Source organism: Entelurus aequoreus, linkage group LG25 (genome assembly GCF_033978785.1).
Source record: "Entelurus aequoreus isolate RoL-2023_Sb linkage group LG25, RoL_Eaeq_v1.1, whole genome shotgun sequence".
Taxonomy (NCBI): domain Eukaryota; kingdom Metazoa; phylum Chordata; class Actinopteri; order Syngnathiformes; family Syngnathidae; genus Entelurus; species Entelurus aequoreus.
In genome coordinates this window covers 16515323-16537857 of record NC_084755.1, presented here as the reverse complement: position 1 = coordinate 16537857, position 22535 = coordinate 16515323, and the positions used below count along the sequence as shown (strand labels likewise).

Sequence of the window (22535 nt, the reverse complement as noted above, 5' to 3'; positions counted from 1 at the left end):
TGCTCTTCTTCAACAATTCTAAAAAAAATTCCAGGATTTCAGTTCAACTTCAGCATTGGAGCATTCACACGCAATTCCTTCAGGAATTGCCTCACCTAGTTAAACATCTTCTTCATCTCCAGATTTTGTCGCGCTCTACCTTCCATATTTTTCATCCGATTCAAACCGTTCCAACTTCAAACTGTTCAGCCTATCCGGTAATCACGGGCTTTCCCTTGAAAAATTCCCCAAATTCCCAGATTTCCCAGAATTCCAGGTTTTCCGGGAAATTTTTTCCCATTCAAAAGGAATTGGCCATTTTTCAAACTTCCACCATTTCCACATTTTTCAACCGATTCAAACCATTCCACCTTCAACATATTCCACTCATCCTGGACATTCAAACAATTATTTTTCCAAGTTCCAAAAAATTCCAGGAATTCCCAGAATTCCCGTTTTTTTAAACCCATTTTTGACCGTTTTTCTGGCGAGTACCCCTTCCACATTTTTTAACCCACTTCAACTGTTCCACTGTCAAAACATTCCTCTTAATCAGGACAAAAAACGAAGTTGTTTTTCAAACTGGAAAAATTCCTGGTTTTCTCGAAATTCCAGGAATTCTTTAACACCATTTCTCAATTAAAAATGTTACTTCAACATTTCTCGACCGATTTGAAAAATTCCAACACCAACCATTTCAACTCATTCAGACCATTACCATTTTTTTTTTAACTCCAGCTTTTCCCAAAATTCCCAAATGTTTTGGAAATTCCAAATTAAATCAATGGGACATTCTTCAAAGTTCCACAACTCACACATTTTTCATCTGATTCAAACTGTTCCATCTTCAAAATACCAAGCCAGTTTGGGAATTGTGTGCTCTACTTCAACAATTCTAAAAAAAATTCCAGGATTTTAGTTCAACTTCAGCATTGGAGCATTCACACGCAATTCCTTCAGGAATTACATCACCTAGTTAAACATCATCTTCTTCTTCATCTCCAGATTTTGGCGCATGCTACCTTCCACATTGTTCATCCGATTCAAACCATTCCAACTTCAAACTGTTCAGCCTATCCGGGAATCGCGGGCTTTCCCTTGACAAATTCCAAAAATTCCCAGATTTCTCAGAATTCAAAAAAGCTCCATGGAGCCACCAGGGCGCCACTAAAGAGCCGCATGTGTCTCTAAAGCCGCGGGTTGCTGACCCCCGAGTTAGAGTTTCCTTACTCATCTTTGCACTTATGTATGCATTCACCTGATCACTGATTCACACTTAACAGGTAACCAATCGTGGTTAAAAGGCCCCTCTTATGCTTAGAACATTATGGTTTATTGGCATTTATTTCATAGTTATAGACCTAAAAATGTCTAAAAGGTAAAATTCCCACTAATATAGGAACACAGTAGTGATTCATGTTTGTTTAACACGTTTCAGCACATTTGAAATGCCCACTTTTAGCTCCAAAATGTGGGCGGGCCTTCACACATAATTTGAAGTAACGATCGAATATGTCTGCTGGATGCTTTGTTGCAGGATGTAGAAATACAACTAAAGAAAGGGTCAGCCTGCGTACCTTTCCAAATGACGGGGATAAAAAGAAAGTACGAACCTCTCCAGTCAAATTGACTCGTGCAAAATTGGACAGACCAAGCGAGAGGAGTGTAATTTCCAGCGATCATTTTAATGACTCTGACTTCAAAGAAGAAGGGATTTGATCAAACCAAATTAAATCCTGAAAATCAGGAGCACCTTCAAAGGGGGGCAAAAACTGGGTCCGAACGTGCGGGAAAAACTCAGAAAGAAGAGCTGATGCACCACTCGGAAAGGAGAGAAAAAGAAAGTATGCAGTGTTTTATTTTGCATCCTCTTCTACTGATGTTTTCCTCAAAATGCTTAAGGAAATGCTGAAAGAGCATGAGGAAACACAGGTTAAAGGCCTACTGAAATGAAATTTTTTTATTTAAACGGGGATAGCAGATCTATTCTATGTGTCATACTTGATCATTTCGCGATATTGCCATATTTTTGCTGAAAGGATTTAGAATAGAAAAACGACGATAAAGATAGCAACTTTTGGTATCTGACAAAAAAAAGCCTTGCCCCTACCGGAAGTAGCGTGACGTGGACAATTGAACATATCCGCAAAGCTCCCTATTGTTTGCAATGATGGCCGCCAGATCTGAGAGCGATTCTGACCGAGATAGCGACGATTTCTCCATTAATTTGAGCGAGGATGAAAGATTTGTGGATGAGGAAAGTGCAAGTGAAGGACTAGTGGGGAGTGGAAGCGATTCAGATAGGGAAGAAGCTGTGAGAGGGATAGAGCCATATCGCTTTGAACCCGACGCTGATGAAGACGGTCAGGAGGACGCTGCTGCTATTGATGCTGGAGGAGCACACGACATAGATCGCCTTGAGAATACAGAATGGTAATATGTTATTTATTTATAGACTAGTTTTAGTTTGTGGCCTAGTCTTGCACTGTTACTGTTAGTGTTACAACTTACACCCCAGGCCTATCTATACACTAAGTATCTATCATTGACACAATGTGTTACTGTTAGTGTTACAACTTACACCCCAGGCCTATCTATACACTAAGTATCTATCATTGACACAATGTGTTACTGTTAGTGTTACAACTTACACCCCAGGCCTATCTATACACTAAGTATCTATCATTGACACAATGTCAAACCTAATTAATTACCCATTATTTCTATGGGCCACAGCTCCATATACCGGCAATACTAAAAATATGCATGCAGATTAATAAGATCCACAACAAGACAATGATAATATTAATTATTCCACATGTTTGCAGATTGCAGGTGTCAATAATATGAATTGATTTACAAATATTATGAACATTTCTATTTCCAGGTGTACATGTCAAAACTGTGTGAACATGGAGACAGTGGCTGAGTGTGTCTGCTGTAGTGAAATAGAGGCAGTGACCAGAACGATGGAGGAGGAGGGGGTGAAGACGTGCATCATAGACCACCATGGCTTTCCATCTGTGTGTCTGGATGAATGGGTGCTGCAGACAGCGTATAACGCCTACAAACAGCAATATGGCATGCTGCAGCAACAGCAAAATGAGTGAGGCACTAATAAGTTTAAATAATTCTTTATTCTATCAACCTTTGGAAGATAAGTCAGAATGAGCACTTTCTTATCTTATTCTTATTCTGTGAAATGTACTGTGCTACAATGCACATGACATTATATATCATAGAAGTATTACATAGATGGACCGTAGATGTCAACAATATTTACAATTTACTGCAACAGTAAATGACAAATGAATAGAATGCATGACAATGTCTTTTGAATCTCAGAGAACAGTGAGTCACTGTGTATCCATGTCCGGATAATAACAGCTGCCATCATTTGCTACTTGCAGGCGGAGACGACACACAGCCTATCGACAGTTTGTCCGCTTCTGCTGGGGATATCTGGGAAAGGACATAAGGGTGGTACTACCAGCTTGTGTAGTACATAAGATTAGGACAACATTCCCATCGATGGACTACACGGGGTTCCAAGACGTGCAGTGACTGCAACAGAATCTACATGGCCACTGTACTTAATCAATAAAATCAATCAATCAATCAATCAGTCAATCAATCAATGTTTATTTATATAGCACTAAATCACAAATGTCTCAAAGGGCTGTACAAGCCACAACGACATCCTCGGTACAGAGCCCACACACGGGCAAGGAAAACTCACCCCAGTAGGACGTCGATGTGAATGACTATGAGAAACCTTGGAGAGGACCGCATATGTGGGTAACCCCCCCCCTCTAGGGGAGACCGAAAGCAATGGATGTCGAGTGGGTCTAACATATTAGTGAGGGTCCAGTGGAGCCAGCAGGAGGCCACCCCGAGCGGAGACGGGTCAGCAGCGCAGATGTCCCCAACCGATGCACAGGCGAGCGGTATACCCCGGGTCCCAACTCTGGACAGCCAGCACTTTATCCATGGTCACCGGAATAACCCCTCCACGTGGGGGGGGGGCAGAGGAGAAAAGAAAAGAAACGGCAGATCAACTGGTCTAAAAAGGGGGTCTATTTAAAGGCTAGAGTATACAAATGAGTTTTAAGATGGGACTTAAATGCTTCTACTGAGGTAGCATCTCTAACTGTTACCGGGAGGGCATTTCACACTTACCGAAGCGACTCCTGTGCTTGGCGATGGCTTCCTCCTTGTCTGGCTTCTCCAGTTCATCGCAGAGGAAGGGAGGCACATCCACAGTGACGCTGAGTGGTGTTCTCTCGTCAGGGGTCTGTCTGCAGCCAGCAACAACCTCCCTGATCAAGTCATCTACGTAGCCTGCAAAATACAATTGTACATGTTCCTGCTCACAACATAATATACTCATGGAGAGTGAAACTTGACAGTATTATTATCATGATACAAAGTGTCAAGTGTTTACATGTTTTGTGTCCTCTACACTTACGGTATGTTGGCTCTGTCGCGATTTTCTTGACCACATGGCCCCCTGCTTTATACTTCGGGTAGCGTACTGCATAGCGCTCAGCACCCGCTTGTGTAGTGGCTATAGGGCGGCTCGAATTTTCGTTCCAGTGCAGCCCAGCAAGCAGGTTCCTAGGTGTGGTAACAGAATAATGTAATAATTAGTACTAAAGTATGGCACACACTAGTGACACTTAGATTAGTGTGGAAACATACCTGCACAGCATTCCGATGTATGAGAAGACATACATTTTCGGTGCGAACTGTATAAGATAAAAGACACTTTATTCAGTCATGCGTCCATACAATGTGTGTGTAAATTTATAAATTGTTTGTAAATTTGAATACAAATGTTTGTGTATTAAACTGTTAATAGTCAGCTATTAAAGCTTGATCTCCTGCAGTAATGAAGCTGTTTTGTTTTCAATGTTAACACCACGCCAGAATTGTTTGCAATCTTTCTCACCAAGATGCCAGCCACTATGTTGGACCTCCAACATTCTCTTGCTTACACTGACTGTATCAAGGCTTCATTTAGTATGCTCTAGTATTTTGCTCCCTGGCCACCAAAGTCCTAGTGGCAGGTGGTAACCACCGACACCACCTACAGGCGATCAGTCTAATTCTCACCTGTATGATAAGGCTATGGAACGCCTCCACCTTGGAAGTCTGGTGTTCACCCGACAGCATGGCGATATCTTTTAGCAGGGACTTGTTGTTGACCACCTCCTCCAGTTTCACTGCTGAGCGTGAACCTAAACATAAATTTAAAATAGAACAACGTTTCTACAAAAATGTTCCAGTCAACTTAAACTGGTTATTTACTTACAAGTTTATCTGAATTTTTTGACTTTCAAAAGATGTGCAGGAAAATACTGCTAGTCCCTCACTGCTTTCGGGCAACTTATTTGCCTACTCACTTTGTTTGAGCCATTTCTTTTGCCGTTGCAGTTGTCCATGAGTACAAATTGGGAAGAGGTCGCCATGGTCCTTGTGGATGTTCTGAATGTGTCGCTCCACAGACTTCCACTTGGCAACCAGAAGTTCCCCCTCTCCAGGCGGTGTAGACACTGCTGCCCAGTAGAGGTGGTTGATTATACTTTGCACCCAGGGCTTCAGGTCTTCACAGTCCTTATGCTTGGCGATGGCCTTCAGTTTCTTTCCGATGGCTACAAACAGAAAAAAACAGAAATTTGTGGATTAAATACAATATCGCATTCATCTGATCACTGATATGTACACACTACTTCACAACTTGTCATGCATACAAATAATCCAACTAACATTTTGCAACATGCCAGATGTCATAGCAGTGCCGTGTATTGGGCATGTTTTCACGAATCCATTTAGCGATCTGTCTGTGTCTGTCTGTCACCAGCACCCCGACATCCAGGTCCCAGCTGATCAGCAGTTCCACCATCCTCTTCAGTCCTTCCATCTCCATATGGTAGCTGCCAAGACATTCGTTGCTCTGAAATATATATAACAGAAAAGGAATGAGCAAAGAAAAAAATGAAAAAGGGGCTTAGTATACATTGAAATGGTTAATGTTATTAGACAAATTTACTAGGATAATTCTGGAAAATCCCTTATCTGCTTATTGTGTTACTAGTGTTTTAGTGAGATTATATGGTCGTACCTGTACAACCTGAAGGTCGAGAACCACATTGGCCACAAGCTCCATTGTGGTGTAGGTACCGAACTTGGCGCTGTGTCCCGGACTGTCTGCTCGCCCATCACCACCAAGGACGAGGGGTCGGCCTTCCACCTGCAGCATGGTGAGGTGCGTCCGTTGCTGTTCCTCCCACACCTTTTTGATGGCTGGCTGCAGGATGAGCTCCTGGTGGTTGAAAAATGTCCTCTTCACATACGTGACCACTCCGATGCTGTTCAGCACTTGCAACACCTTGCCAGAAGATGCCCCAGCGAAGAGGATGCCAGCAGACAGCAGGATGTTGCCCGCGGCATAAGGGCCAATGTTTGGCTGGCTGCTCCAACTACTCCTCTGGTCACATGATGCACATTGAAGAGTCATGGTCAGCTGTGTACCGTTCGAATCCCAAGAAGGGCTTATGTCCTGGCTGCCACAGACTGGACAGTGACACCACTTGACGAGACTCTGGAGGCACGACTCAAAGATGATGTACTTCGGTTCCTTGTGGCAGCCCTCTTCATGCATCTGGTGAGTACATGGGCGATCTGGCGACCCGTCAGATTGACACGGATCCGATGTCGTTGACTCACTCGGCACATAGCTGTCATCGGAAGAACCACCAACAAAAGGCGCAGTGGGACTTGATGCTGGTCCTTCATCAAACAATGCAGGAGGTGGTCGTAGCTTGGCTTGCATTCCAGACACACCTGGAGCTGCTATGTTAGTCTGCATCTCGGGGCTGTCAGATGGAGCTGCTACACTTGACAATGGGACTTCACTAACCCTGGCCGGCCGAGCTCTAACCCTCTCGAGGATATCTGGGGTCACCTGGTGTCCTAGCAATAAAATCAAGCACAAGTTGTTTTATATAATCTGTTAAAATTAAACTAGAATCACATAATAATTATTGTCTTTGAATCACCTAATTTATCTGTCTACTCTACTCTGCACAGGCAGCGTGCAATGTGTACTGTGATGTGCAGAATCATGTTCGTCACCGAAATAGACATACCCTTTGATCTATGATGTATTTTCCCTGTTTGGGTGCTCTTGCTACTGGTCATTGCTGTTGGTGCTGTCCCAATCGGTACCCAGTCCGTCTGGCATCCTTGTTCTCTTGTATTTCCCTGGAAATGGAGAAACAGCTACATGTAATATGGATACCTCATTTACATTAATTATGAATACTTTTGGATTGGGCTTGAACTGTAATCCATTTGAACATTGATTAGGAAAACAAATCGAACCTGATCTTGATCGCCCTCCTCATCAGGCAAATCTAGTGCCATTGCCATTGGTTCATCCACCGCATCCGCCACTGATGCCGTAGTCGTACTGTCCATGATCTGATCTATTGTCTGTAAATGTACAAATGTACAATACTTTATATTATTGTCTATTGTAATCTATTGACAGTATTGACACTATTGACAGTAATGTCAGTAAATGTACGATACTTTATACTGCAGAAGAACTTGACTAGAACTTGAAGCAATAATTATATGTAGACTATTTTATTGTTAATTTATTTCATTGTTCATGGAGTAGTCCAGTGGTTCTCAAATGGGGGTACGCATACCCTTGGGGATACTTGAAGGTATGCCAAGGGGTACGAGAGATTTTTTTTTAAATATTATAAAAATAGCAACAATTCAAAAATCCTTTATAAATATATTTATTGAATAATACTTCAACAAAATAAATGTTTAGAATTAAGTTCATGAATCCAGATGGATCTCTATTACAATCCCCAAAGAGGGCACTTTAAGTTGATGATTACTTCTATGTGTACAAAATATTATTTATAATTGAATCACTTGTTTATTTTTCAACAAGTTTTTAGTTATTTTTATATCTTTTTTTCCAAATAGTTCAAGAAAGACCACTACAAATTAGCAATATCTTGCACTGTTATACAATTTAATAAATCAGAAACTGATGACATAGTGCTGTATTTTTTTTCTTTTTTTCAACCAAAAATGCTTTGCTCTGATTAGGGGGTACTTGAATTAAAAAAATGTTCACAGGGGAAAATCACTGAAAAAAGGTTGAGAACCACTGGAGTAGTCTATGACTGTGTGTGTTAGTTTTGGTTGATTGATTGAGACTTTTATTAGTAGGTTGCACAGTGAAGTACATATTCCGTACAATTGACCACTAAATGGTACCACCCCAATAAGTTTTTCAACTTGTTTAAGTCGGGGTCCACTTAAATTGATTCATGATACAGATATATACTATCATATATATACTATCATCATAATACAGTCATCACACAAGATAATCACATTGAATTATTTACATTATTTACAATCCGGGGTGTGGAGGTGGGGGGGTTTCAACAATTGAGAACAAAGAAATGGATATTGGAACAGTGTAGTCTGACTATGAAAACTGGATATCAAGATTCTTACCCTCTTCCTTTCCCTTTTGGCAAATGCAGACCTCATGTGCCCAGTCTGTCCGCTTGTGGAGGGGGTCGGGTGCTCCGGACTTGTCCGTGGTCTATCGAAAATAGTTGGCTTCGCACCTTTCTTCAGCACGAGTCGACGAGTGCTGATTCCCATTTCTGCCATTCGCAAGGGACCCTCTTCGAAACATGATCTTTCGAAATGTTCGCTGCATAATACACTGTACTTCGTATGTGTCGTCCAATCCAACCGTGTTCGCTTGACTTCTTTGTTCCATAGTAAAGCTTGGCCGCCATCTTTTGGGAAAAGAAACAATGAAACACCGGTTGTGTTTTGGTTTGTGTTGCTACATCCAGCAGCAACACACCGCTTCCCTACAACTCTCTTTTTTGCAGTCTCCATTGTTAATTGAACAAATTTCCAAAAGATTCACCAACACAGATGTCCTGAATACTGTGGAAATTAGCGATTAAAACAGAGCTGTTTAAATTGGGAGGGACCTATTCCAAGATGACGCGTTCAACTGCCTTCGTCACGCGCATACGTCATCATACCGCGACGTTTCAGCCGGATATTTCCCGGGAAATTTTAAATGTCACTTTATAAGTTAACCCGGCCGTATTGGCATGTGTTGCAATGTTAAGATTTCATCATTGATATATAAACTATCAGACTGCGTGGTCGGTAGTAGTGGGTTTCAGTAGGCCTTTAAGGTGTCTATGGAAGAGCAGGGAAGTCCAGAAGTGGCAAATTTTTTTATATTTATTTTTTGCTCATACTCTATAGTGCCAAAAGTATTTGGCCACCCATCCAAATGATCAGAATCAGGTTTCCATGGAGACTGTTTCTACAAACATTTGTGAAAGAATGGGCCGCTCTCGGGAGCTCAGTGATTTCCAGTGTGGAACTGTCATGGGATGCCACCTGTGCAACAAATCCAGTCGTGAAATTTCCTCGCTCCGGCTTTATTATAAGAAAATGGAAGAGTTTGGGAACAACAGCAAGTCAGCCACCAAGTGGTAGGCCACGTAAACTGACAGAGGGGTCAGCGGATGCTGAAGCGCATAGTGCAAAGACTTTCTGCACAGTCAGTTGCTACAGAGCTCCACGATACCAAAACATTTTTGACAATTCCATGCTCCCAACCTTGTGGGAACAGTTTGTCCAACATGACCGTGGACAAAGCAAGGTCCACAAAGAGATGGATGACAGAGTCTGGTGTGGATGAACTTGACTGGCCTGCACAGAGTCTTGACCTGAACCCAATAGAACACCTTGGGGATGAATTAGAACAGAGACTGAGAGCCAGGCCTTCTTGACCAACATCAGTGTGTGACCTCACCAATGCGCTTTTGGAAGAATGGTTGAACATTCTTATAAACGCACTCCGCAACCTTGTGGACAGCTTTCCCAGAAGAGTTGAAGCTGTAATAGCTGCAAAAGGTGGACCGACATCATATTGAACCCTATGGGTTAGGAATGGGATGGCACTTCAAGTTCATATGTGAGTCAAGGCAGGTGGCCAAATACTTTTGGCAACCACATCAGTTGTTAAGTAATCATGGACCAGAGGTACAAAAACATGCAATTAAGGAATCAAAATAATAGTTTTGTATGTCTTTATCAAACGTCACACCAAGATGGGACGGCATATCGAATCTGATGATGCAAAGGGGCCGATCCAAGTACAGTTAGTTATCTACTCATTACTCAAAAACTAATTGATATAATGGGAAATCACTGCCAGATTAAATTTCAGGAGCAGCAAAAATACATAAAAAGAACTTGTTGGTGAAATTTCCGTTGTCTGGACGCTGTGGGTCCTTTAATGTAAAAATATTTATTGATTAATCTGTGTTTGTACATTATTATTGTGTTTTTTTGTGATTAATCACATGAATAAACTTTATCAACCCCAGTTAAAACCCCTTGTGATTCATATGGAATATCGACAAACACCCCTTAGGAAAAAGATGCCTTTGAATTTGCACAAAACTATGCTCTTGTTTTGCTTTAGAGGAAGAACTAGGGGTGTGAAGAGGAGACAAACATGAAATATATACACTGAAAGTTACGTTAAGTAGGCAGATCTGCATTCAAAGTAGTAAGATTGCAACGGCAAACTAATTAGAGCACGGTAATTGTGTGAATGCTCCAAGGCATTCACACATAGTTTTCTACACCAAAATTAATCTATTTATTGTGTGAATGCTCCAAAGCATATGGTTTTTGTGTGAATGTTTTTATATGGTTTTCTACACCAAAATTAATCTATTTATTCTTCTTCTTCTCCAGATTTTGGCGCTCTCTACCTTTCACATTTTTCATCCGATTCAAACTTTTCCAACTTCAAACTATCCAGCCTATTCGGAGATCGTGGGCTTTCCCTTGACAAATTCCCCAAATTCCCAGATTTTTACCAGAATTCCAGGTTTTCCGGGACATTTTTTACATTCAAAATGGATTGGTCATTTTTCAAACTTCCACCATTTCCCCATTTTTCAACTGATTCAAACCATTCCACCTTCAACACATTCCACTCATCCAGGATATTCAAACTATTATTTTTGTCAAGTTCCAAACAATTCCAGGATTTCCCAGAATTCCCGTTTTTTCAAACCCTTTTTTGACCCTTTTTTCTGGCAAGTACACCTTCCACATGTTCACCCCATTTCAACCGTTCCACCGTCAAAACATTCCTCTTAATCGGGACAAAAAAAACAAAGTTATTTTTTTAAACTGGAAAAATTCCCGGTTTACCTGAAATTCCAGGAATTCCTTAATACCATTTCTCAATTAAAAATGTTACCACTTCAACATTTCTCGACCGATTGGAAAAATTCCAACACCAACAATTTCCACTCATTCAGACCATTCAATTTTTTTTATTACCATTTTTTAAGAAATTACCGCTTTTCCCAAAATTACCAATTTTTGGGGAAATTCCCATTGAAATCAATGGGACATTCTTCAAAGTTCCACAATTCCCACATTTTTCATCTGATTCAACCCGTTCCATCTTCAAAATATTCAGCCTGTTCAGGAATTGTGTGCTCTACTTCAACAATTCTAAAAAAAAATCCCGGATTTCCATCATTCCTTTTTTTTTTTTGCATTATCCCCATTCAAAATTAATTGACCATTTTTCAAACTTACACAATTCCCACATCCTTCAACCCATTCAAACCATTCCACCTTCAACGCATCCAACTCATCCTGGACATTCACACACACCATTTTTCCACATTCAACAAATTTCCAGGAATCCCCGTTTTTTTGGTAACCTATTTCCACCCTTACGTTCCACTACTCTTTTCACATTTTTCAACCCATTTCAACCGTTCCACCGTCAAAACATTCCTCTTAATCAGGACAAAAAACTAAGTTCTTTTTTTAACTGGAAAAATTCCCGGTTTTCCCGAAATTCCAGGAATTCCGTAATACCATTTGTCAATTCAACATGTTACTACTTCAACATTTCTCGACCGATTTGAAAAATTCCAACACCAACCATTTCAACTCATACAGACCATTTGTATACCATTTTCTAAAAAATTCCCACTTTTCCTAAAATTCCCAAATTTTGGGGAAATTCCCATTGAAATCAATGGGACATTCTTCAAATTTCCACAACTCCCACATTTTTCATCTGATTCAAACTGTTCCAACTTCAAAATATCCAGCCTGTTTGGGAATAGTGTGTTCTACCTCAACAATTCTAAAAAAAAATTCCAGGATTTCAGTTCAACGTCAGCATTGGAGCATTCACACGCAATTCCTTCAGGAATTGCCTCATCCAGTTACTCCTTAAGATCATAGCAATACGTATTTACATGATCGTAACCTGAGCTCCGGAGTGAAGTTATGATTGCAGACGCTTAGTCGCTGACTTGATTGCATATGTCTTAACTAGAAAATCTTGAGGCTAAAGTGCATGTACCAACCAGAAAGGTTCTGTTGTCGTAAGCCACTATTTATTTCTGTTTTTAATTTGGGAAAATGACTCCCATCTGGTAGCAGGTTATTGTTGTGCTCGTTATAAAAGGCTCGGCCAGAACTGTTGATTAATTGAGCGTGTCTTTGGTGCTGCCGTGGAGCCGTGCCCCCGCCGGCCAATTATGATCATCCAAGTGTGTTTATTTGATTTATTTCTTCGCTGCCATTCCAGCCGAGCCGCCGGTTTTGCGGCGTGTGATCTGGTGACGGGAGATGAGACAGTCCGCTCTATCTGTCAGTCATCCCAAATGTGGCGGTGACTGATAGTTGACTTTGGTTGTTTATTTAAACATTATATTAGTGTCGGGGAGAATGAAAACACTGAAATACCTCAATCACTTTAGTTCAGTGTTAGAATGATGTGTCAACTTTAATTTTTGGTTCTTCAATTTTCCCGAGGCCACACAGTAAGGGGAGTTTACGGATCATAGGGCCTATGAAGTTGTTTATAGGAAGTCATCTTGTGAGACGTCTCAAGGTTTTCAAGTCATGGGTTGATTGCGTTAACATTTTTCATCAGATTAATAACGATGATGAATTAGTCTGTATCACCGCTTTAATTTCCTGAGCGCTAAATAGAAGCATTTGCAGGGTAAATTGAGATCAATCCATTTTTTCTCACTTTTTTATTTATGTGACACGATTTCTATTGGTTTTTTTTCATTTGGTGCATGTTTTGTACTACAGTCGTCCCTCGCGATATCACGCTTCAAATATTGTGGCTTCACCACATTGCTGATTTTGAAAAATATATATTTTTAAAGCATATTTTCGAGAAAAAAATCTTCCTAAATTAAGCCTTTTCAGGCATAAAACAATAACTGATTCACTAAAACATAATACACTTATTATATCAATACTACGGTATTATCCGTTACGCATTGAGACCAAACCAATCAGATCACGCTGTTCAGTATCGATGCCAGTCTGCAGGCCAGTCTAGTACCCGCACTCTTGTACTATGAAGCCACGTTGATGTAACACGTGGCTCGGCATTGTCTTGCTGAAATAAGCAGGGGCGTCCATGGTAACGACGTCCACAGTTTCCAAAAACAATTTAAAATGTGGACTTGTCAGACCACAGAACACTTTTCCACTTTGTATCAGTCCATCTTAGATGAGCTCAGGCCCAGCGAAGCCGACGGCGTTTCTGGGTGTTGTTGATAAACGGTTTTCGCCTTGCATAGGAGAGTTTTAACTTGCACTTACAGATGTAGCGACCAACTACAGTGGGTTTCTGAAGTGTTCCTGAGCCTATGTGGTGATATCCTTTACACACTGATGTCGCTTGTTGATGCAGTACAGCCTGAGGGATCGAAGGTCACGGGCTTAGCTGCTTACGTGCAGTGATTTCTCCAGATTCTCTGAACCCTTTGATGATATTACGGACCGTAGATGGTGAAATCCCAAAATTCCTTGCAATAGCTGGTTGAGAAAGGTTTTTCTTAAACTGTTCAACAATTTGCTCACGCATTTGTTGACAAAGTGGTGACCCTCGCCCCATCCTTGTTTGTGAATGACTGAGCATTTCATGGAATCTACTTTTATACCCAATCATGGCACCCACCTGTTCCCAATTTGCCTGTTCACCTGTGGGATGTTCCAAATAAGTGTTTGATGAGCATTCCTCAACTTTATCAGTATTTATTGCCACCTTTCCCAACTTCTTTGTCACGTGTTGCTGGCATCAAATTCTAAAGTTAATGATTACTTGCAACAAAAAAAAAATTCATCAGTTTGAACATCAAATATGTTGTCTTTGTAGCATATTCAACTGAATATGGGTTGAAAATGATTTGCAAATCATTGTATTCCGTTTATATTTACATCTAACACAATTTCCCAACTCATATGGAAACGGGGTTTGTATAACCCATTTACCATGAAAAAAAAGTATATTTAGACCAGTTGATCTGCCGTTTCTTTTCTGCTCTGCCCCCCTCTCCTTCGTGGAGGGGGGGGGGGGCACAGGTTCGGTGGCCACGGATGACGCGCTAGCTGTCCACAGTCAGGACCCGGGGTGGACCGCTCGTCTGTGCATTGGTTGGGGACGTCTCTGCGCTGCTGACCTGTCTCCGCTCGGGATGGTCTCCTGCTGGCCCCACTATGGACTGGACTCTCACTATTATGTTAGATTCACTATGGACTGGACTCTCACAATATTATGCTAGATCCACTCGACACCCATTGCACCAGTGTGGGGTTCCCCACATCTGCGGTCTCCTCCAAGGTTTCTCATTGTCCCATTAGGTTGAGTTTTTCCTTGCCCTGATGTGGGATCTGAGCCAAAGATGTCATTGTGGCTTGTGCAGCCCTTTGAGACACTTGTGATTTAGGGCTATATAAGTACACATTGATTGCTTGATTGATTGATATGAAGGTCACAATACGAAGGTCCTGGGTTCAATCCTGGGCTCGGGATCTTTCTGTGTGGAGTTTGCATGTTCTCCCCGTGACTGCGTGGGTTCCCTCCGGGTACTCCGGCTTCCTCCTACCTCCAAAGACATGCACCTGGGGATAGGTAGATTGGCAACACTAAATTGGCACTAGTGTGTGAATGTGAGTGTGAATGTTGTCTGTCTGTCTGTGTTGGCCCTGTGATGAGGTGGCGACTTGTCCAGGGTGTACCCCGCCTTCCGCCTGAATGCAGCTGAGATAGGCTCCAGCACCCCCCGCAACCCCGAACGGGACAAGCGGTAGAAAATGGATGGATGGATGGATGGTATAAAATGGCAGAAAAAGTCACTGTGAAATATCTATCCATTTATCCACTTTCTACCACTTGTCTCTCTGGCAGGGGGGCTGGAGCCTATTTAGCTTATTTTAATTATTACAGCTTTGATTTTAGTATATAGGAATGAACATACCGTTTAAACCTGCCAGTGTGTCACAAAAATGCATTCAAAAGAAGAATGGCCTTGTCTGGTCAGTTCTGGCTACTCCCAATTGAACAGTAGCACCGCAGGAAATTGAATTTCCTTTCCTGCGTTACATGTTGGATAATAGCCTCTTCCAGAGGCCTGCTCCCCCCTGACCTTTCCTGCCACCTGTTTTCGTGGCGGTCTGCCTCGTGTCATTCACCTCGTAACGCTGACAACACCACAAGGCAGGGTGTAAATTGCTGCATTCACTGAATCGGTGTGTCCTGGCTAATAATCCTGGGCGACTGGCAATGGGCCTGCTCCATATTCCAGCGCTGTGTGACAACTGCTATCTCTGTGTACAAGTTAAAAACAGCTGTTTCTCTCCCCCCCCCCCGCCTATTCTCCAAACACCTTGTTTCCTCAAGGAAATCTTGCAGAATCGCTTGTTAACACAATAAATTGTTTGTTTCTACAACTTCAGCGACAACAGTTTGGTGGTAAAGTGGAGCACGGAATCAATGCAATCATTGTGTCACAACCATGAGAGTGAAAGTGAAATGTGCGCACAAAACCAGGACAGAGAGCACAAAATTAAAGTCTCATATAGACTGATATTGCTAGAATATTGTACTGCTACAATATTATTGCAGCTAAATAAAAAACAACCTGTTTTATTGTAGACTGTGAGGTAAGGTTGTCCCGGTACCAAAATTATTTTGATACTTTTCGGTACTTTTCGATACTTTTCTCACAAAAAAATGCGTTATTGGCTTAATTTTAACAAAAAATCTTAGGGTACATGAAACATAAGTTTGTTATTGCAAGTTTGTTCTTAAATAAAATAGTGAACATACAAGACAACTTGTCTTATAGTAGTGAGTAAACAAAGGCTCCTAATTTAGCTGCTGACATATGTAGTAACATATTGTGTCATTTTCCATTCTATTATTTTGTCAAAATTATTAAGGACAAGTGGTAGAAAATGAAATATTAATCTACTTGTTCATTTACTGTTAATATCTGCTTACTTTCTCTTCTAACATGTTCCATCTACACTTCTGTTAAAATGTAATAATCACTTATTCTTCTGTTGTTTGGATGCTTTACATTAGTTTTGGATGATACCACAAATGTGGGTATTAATCTGATATCAAGTCGTTACAGGATCAAGTCCTCATGTGTCCAGGGACATATTTCCTTAGTTTATAAACATAATATACATTTTTTAAAAATGAAAGAAGATGTGATGCCAAAAAATATTGACGTAATTATAGTAGTATCGACTAGATATGCTTCTTTACTTGGTATCATTACAGTGGATGTTGAGTGTAGATCCACCAATGGCATTTGTGTACATTTTGACGCCGGTGAGCTACAGTGTGTAGTGAAGCATGTTTAGCTATTCCTCATCTTGCAGGGATGATACTTGTAAGAAACATACTTTATTTGTTGCCATGGAGGCGAGGATTAGTGATTTAGAAGTAGCTAAAACATTGTCGACTGCGACTGGTCTTTAGCCGCTAGCTGGTTAGCCATGTCTTAAAGCACCTCTTCCTGAGGGTGTTTCATTGTTATAACTTCACCTTTATCTTTAGTTTTTAAGCCAAAATGCGTCCGTTCTCCCTTTTCTGTCTACACACTGTGTCTCCTTGTAAGTACCCCGTGATTGTGCGCTGCCGAACATGCTCCTCTGCTCGTAAACCAGCATTGACACGATGTGACAACGACGGGGGGTTGGGGGGGTGGAGGACCGGTACTTTTCAGAGGCGGTATAGTACCAAATATGATTCATTAGTATTGCGGTACTATACTAATACCGGTATACCATACAACCCTACTGTGAGGTCAACCTGTTGTAGTCAGTCTGCATCAACCATGCAGGTGTGAGTAAGCATGAGGTGCTAACCTGTAACTAGCAATTTGAGTTTGAAACAAATCTGTTGCGGTTACGCATCGTGAAGTGTTTGTGATTCAGTGATGTGGAGGACAGCAGGCAGAGTGGAGGTAAGATGAGTTTTTCATTCCAAAATTACAGCAAAAACACAACGGAGTGTGCCGCTGAGAAGCGCACGTGAAGAGTAGCAAACATAAATCTCTTGCTATAACATGAACACCATAGGTAGCAGAGTTAAGCCAACATGAACAGTCGCCAAAGACGATCAAGAATCCCGCAAGGGTGAGATGCATATTATTTTGTGGCGGCATCAGGTGGGGACACTAATCAATAAACAGAAACTGGTGTGTATGGTCAGTGCACCTATCAACTGAAACTGAAACAAAGGAAGGAGCGCTAAAACAGAAATAGACTCAAAACCAAGGAGAATAACAACAGAAGTATGACAAGACATGACCTGAGGCACAGGTCATGACAAAATCACTTTTCTTATGTACCGTATTTTCCGAATCATAGGGCGCACCGGATTATAAGGCACATTCCTTGTGGTCTACATAACATGTAATGGTGGTTCTTTGGTCAAAATGTTGCATAGATGATGTTTTACAGATCATCTTCAAGTAGCTTTCTGACAGTCGCTTCCGGATGCGCCGTTTTCTGGGCGGTCTTATTTACGTGGCTCACCTTCGGCAGCGTCTTCTCCCGTCATCTTTGTTGTAGCGGTGTAGCGTGCAAGGACGGGAGTGGAAGAAGTGTCAAAAGATGGAGCTAACTGTTTTATTGACATTCAGACTTTACTTCAATCAATAACAATACAGCATCTCACTACTGCAACAACAACGCCGGAAATGTGTCCGGTGAAAAAACGTCCGACCGGAACTCTCTAATAACTAAAGTTCCGTGGGTGAATTATGTAAACTCACTACACTGGTAGTTTTTAGTGCTTCCATAGCGAGAAATAAGTAAGAACTTTACGCTACTTTGTATTAGAAATGGCAACAGTGGAGGGTGAATGTCACATACCATGAAGATAGAGGAAAAGAAGAAGCTTATCGACTACGGGGTCCGCACGGACTACAGTGGCGGACGTGCGCAAATTTTCAGAATTTATGCAGATCTCAAATACACATCAGCAGGTACCAGAAGGTAAGAAAAGTTGGTTATGCATAATATTGTGAAACAAAACGCCAGATAACATGTCTGCTAATGTGTGCCATTTTGCGGTCCTTATACACACACCATAGTAATACTTGTATCTCTGACTACGGTAGCTGTAATGGGCCGACAATCCATCAAGGGGTGCGGCTTCAAAGTCATACTAAAACATTTTGACGGATTTTTGAGTGCCGTGTGTAATGTTCTTTATTTTCAATGGAACATTTCAAATGTTGGTATTGTTCACTGCCGTCATAGTGCAGTCTGCACGTATCTCTTATGTGTGACAGCCATCTACTGGTCACACTTATCATTACACCATGTACCAAATAAAATTGCTTCCAGTAAGTAAACTTTGATTGATTGATTGATTGATAGCTTTATGGAAAATGTGGCCCTCAAAACAATTTACTTGAATATACCTGCCCTACTGTATAAAGCCCTCTAAAATAACATCTAAAAACTAGAGATGTCCGATAATGTTCTCCCGAAATGTGTTTGTCATTCTTGCTTGGTGTGGGTTCACAGTGTGGCGCATATTTGTAACAGTGTTAAAGTTGTTTATACGGCTACCCTCAGTGTGACCTATATGGCTGTAGACCAAGTATGCTTTGCATTCACTTATTGGCGCTCTGTACTTCTCCCTACGTCCGTGTACACAGCGGTGTTTTAAAAAGTCATAAATTTTACATTTTGAAACCGATACCGATAATTTCCGATATTACATTTTAAAGCATTTATCGGCAGATAATATCGGCAGTCCGATATTATCGGACATCTCTACTAAAAACCATCAACTATACTGCAATTACGTGTCGTGATCTGCATATTAACCAAGTACTCGCAACATTGTATTTATAAACGCTAACGGCAAAGAACTAATTTTAGTAACATGCGCCATGATCACGGTAACGTACAGTAGCTACTGAAGTTCTTGATACATTGAGCTGCTGCGGCTGCATGGCCTCTGAGTTTGTAAATGTTTGTGCTAGATTATAAATCATGCTTCACACTCGTACTTTAGAAGGTTGTGGCCACAAACTGGGAAGTCATAGCTAGGAAGATGCAGTACGATGCTCGTTTGTTCCCAGCATTTTTTTACCTAAGGAGTGAGGATTATGAATAATTCATCATCCAAACGGGGAAAGCAAGACTTGTGCTGAAAGATATAAACATCCCATCAGACGGCATCCGAAAGCGTACATTGTACAGTAAGTGTATGTTTTATTATGTTCGTCGTTTGTATGTCTTGTTTAGCACTTAGCATGATACTTAATGTTTCACTTGAGCTGAACCCATTTCGCACCTGGCTTCTAAAACTTGTAGCTCGTCCTCAGTATATTCAGGCTAAAAATGAAAAGGTTCTGCATCTGGATTTGTCCCAAAGTAGTCGCCGTTGGCTAGTAGATGAATAGGTCAGGAGAGAAAATAATATCCACACAGTGCCATAACACTGTCAGTCATAAAAGCCATAAACTATTTGTGAAATATTGAGGGTAATCTGCTTTCTTATTATTACCTTTCCTAATAATGCTGCTAGGATGCCCCATGTTGCTTTAATGTCAGTTTAGTTCTCATGTACTATTTTATCATCAGAATCAGACATACTTTAATAATCCCCGAGGGATAATTGTATTTCTTACTCAATTGTAGAGTCTTGTTAACTTGTTTTTGTACATTTCATATTTGTGTTCTCCCACCGTAAGTTGTTAACATTTTAACATGCCTGGGTCACATCAGCCATTCGTCTACATCAGTGGTCGGCAACCCAAAATGTTGAAAGAGCCATATTGGACCAAAATTTTAAAAAATTAAAATCTGTCTGGAGCCGCAAAAAATTAAAAGCCTTATATAAGTGTTATAATGAAAGCAACACATGATTAAGCGTCTATATTAGCTATATTAGCCTACTATCAAAGGCTGACGCAAATCTTCGTTGACAGAAATGTTTTTTAAATTTATTCTACACATTTTTGCAACATTGAAAATCATTCGTAAAATGGAGGCTTCTCACAGGATGAGATTAACTTCTGGAAATCACTGGCTCAGAATGGCCAAAGGTATAGATGTGTGTGTCCAAGTTAAAGGAAACGGCAGGCTGTCTTCTTCTAATGGATTTATTACAATCTTTGCAAGCTGGGTAACGTTTGCTCTGGTCTGGAACAACATTGCACACAAAAAACTATGAGAAATGCAGCCAATATTACATACAGATAATGTGTCAGGAGACATGCAAATATAAATTAAATACACAGAGGACATAAGTAAAGGACATTAAATGAGCTCAAATATACCTACAAACGAGGCATAATGATGCAATATGTACATGCAGTTAGCCTAAATAGCATGTTAGCATCTATTAGCTCGCCGTCATGCATCGACCAAATATGCCTGATAATCACTCCAGCAAATCAATAACATCAACAAAGCTCACCTTTGTGCAGTCATGCACAGCAGAAAACATTTGGTGGACAAAAAGAGACAAAGAAGGAGTGGCATAAAACACGCCTTTCTGTGGCAGCATCGGAGAAAGTTGTACATGTAAACAAACTACGATGAGTTCAAGGATCGCTGAAATTAGTAGGACAAAACGGTGCTTGCCAAATACTCTCATCAGTGAAGCATGTTTAACATAAACAGTGGGATTCCTAACAATTAGGAAGGTTTGTGTCATGTTTGTTCTCCGACAAAATATATTAAAACAAAATATGTTTTTTTCTTCATCTTTTTCTCTGAAAGAGGTCCAGGAGCTGACCCCCGCTCTAAATGTGTGTGTCGGGTAATTAGTTATGTGTCCCCACCCACCTCTGAAATCAAAATGTGGTCCTTGGTTTAGCAACACGCGACCGCGTGTAAACCAAGGAATGGCAAAAAGGTTTTGCTTTCGGGTTTTTAAAAGTCTACACTATGACATAAAAACCAGTGAACCTGAACATGAAGGACTTTAGTGTTTCTTTCTGCCGCATACTCGGGTCTGGACTAGCTTGTGCTTACAGTGAAAGGCCCTTTTCATTCATGACAGAATGAATCAAACGTGTAATTTCGAGAATGTTGCTGACAAAAAATCAGTTGGAAAAATATTTGGACTTTTATGCGCTCCCCAAATGTATCAAAATGTGGGTCGTGCACATGTGTTAAAGTTCAATTCCCGTTCTCGGTGAGGAAATTTCCAGTAAGACAGACACATAGTCTAACATATTAAGTTTTATTTAGGTACAGAACAGCCTTGGTGTCAACAAAATGAGTGAATTACTTAAGCTGAATTACCATTCTAACCCTTTCGTCTTACCCTACGCCCTCACCCTACCATGAATTGATTAACGTATTCGGGTGTTACCATTTAGTGGTCAATTCTACGGAATATGTACTGTACTGTGCAATCTACTAATACAAGTCTCAATCAATCAATCAATCAATCAAACCCTTCAAAACAGAGGGCCAAGACGTAGTGGTGCAAAACGTCTAAACTAGTTGAGACGACATTCAAATCCTGATACTTCATCACCCGAAGCTGCTCAGTGACTGTGACGTAGGCAGCAAACATTCTAAACCAGGGGTGTCAAACTCATTTTAGCTCAGGGGCCGCATGGAGGAAAATCTATGGTAAAAATCATGGCATGATAACTTAGAAATAAAGACAACTCCAGGTTGTTTCCTTTGTTTTACTTTGGCCAAAAATAGAACAAGCACATTCTGAAAACGTACAAATCACAACTAATCCTCTGGACAAAACACTTCAAGTTTGTTGAATATTCTGAGGAAATTGGTGCAGTTTCAAAAACACAACGAGCTTAGACTTCGTCTCAGTGTATCTACAAAGCCAGGATTAAACTTTAAGTCAGAGTCTTTCTGGAATTTAACAAAAAAACACAACATATAAACTCTTCTATGTATCAAATACCTGCTTTGTCATGTCCACGTATCAATCCAGAGCTAACTCAACAAACCGTGTGAAAGGGATGTAAAAACTATTCAAAAGGGTGAAGTTTTCTCGTTTTTGACAGAGACATTATGGGGGAGTAAGGGTGGCAAATAACGATGTGTTCGAACAGAAGACATAAAACGGCAGGTTTTAAGTTTCAATTGGGTCGAGGGAG

At 40.9% G+C, this 22535-nt stretch overlaps 2 protein-coding genes across 3 annotated transcripts in view; one reads left to right on the top strand and one right to left on the bottom strand.

The window, feature by feature from the left end:
- The first annotated feature begins 1988 nt into the window (after window positions 1-1988).
- LOC133642855 (uncharacterized) lies at window positions 1989-4518 on the top strand. The gene is made up of 3 exons (XM_062037270.1): window positions 1989-2412; window positions 2867-3085; window positions 3390-4518. The coding sequence occupies exons 1-3, from the start codon at window positions 2147-2149 to the stop codon at window positions 3541-3543; spliced, it is 639 nt and encodes a 212-aa protein (XP_061893254.1). The 5' UTR covers window positions 1989-2146; the 3' UTR covers window positions 3544-4518.
- Window positions 3601-22535, bottom strand: part of LOC133642854 (uncharacterized) — an 88772-nt gene continuing 69837 nt past the window's right edge. The window contains exons 1-11 of one of the 2 annotated variants that reach the window (XM_062037269.1): window positions 8756-8767; window positions 8533-8687; window positions 7366-7476; window positions 7131-7245; window positions 6104-6954; window positions 5749-5935; window positions 5385-5633; window positions 5095-5219; window positions 4681-4727; window positions 4448-4596; window positions 3601-4320 (exon numbers count right to left, since the gene is read on the bottom strand). In XM_062037269.1, the coding sequence (XP_061893253.1) occupies window positions 4133-4320; window positions 4448-4596; window positions 4681-4727; window positions 5095-5219; window positions 5385-5633; window positions 5749-5935; window positions 6104-6954; window positions 7131-7245; window positions 7366-7476; window positions 8533-8685 (2175 nt within the window). In that variant the 5' untranslated portion in view covers window positions 8686-8687; window positions 8756-8767 and the 3' untranslated portion in view covers window positions 3601-4132. Of the gene's footprint in view, window positions 4321-4447; window positions 4597-4680; window positions 4728-5094; window positions 5220-5384; window positions 5634-5748; window positions 5936-6103; window positions 6955-7130; window positions 7246-7365; window positions 7477-8532; window positions 8826-22535 lie in introns of those variants that run through there. The other variant, XM_062037268.1, reaches the window with a different exon arrangement.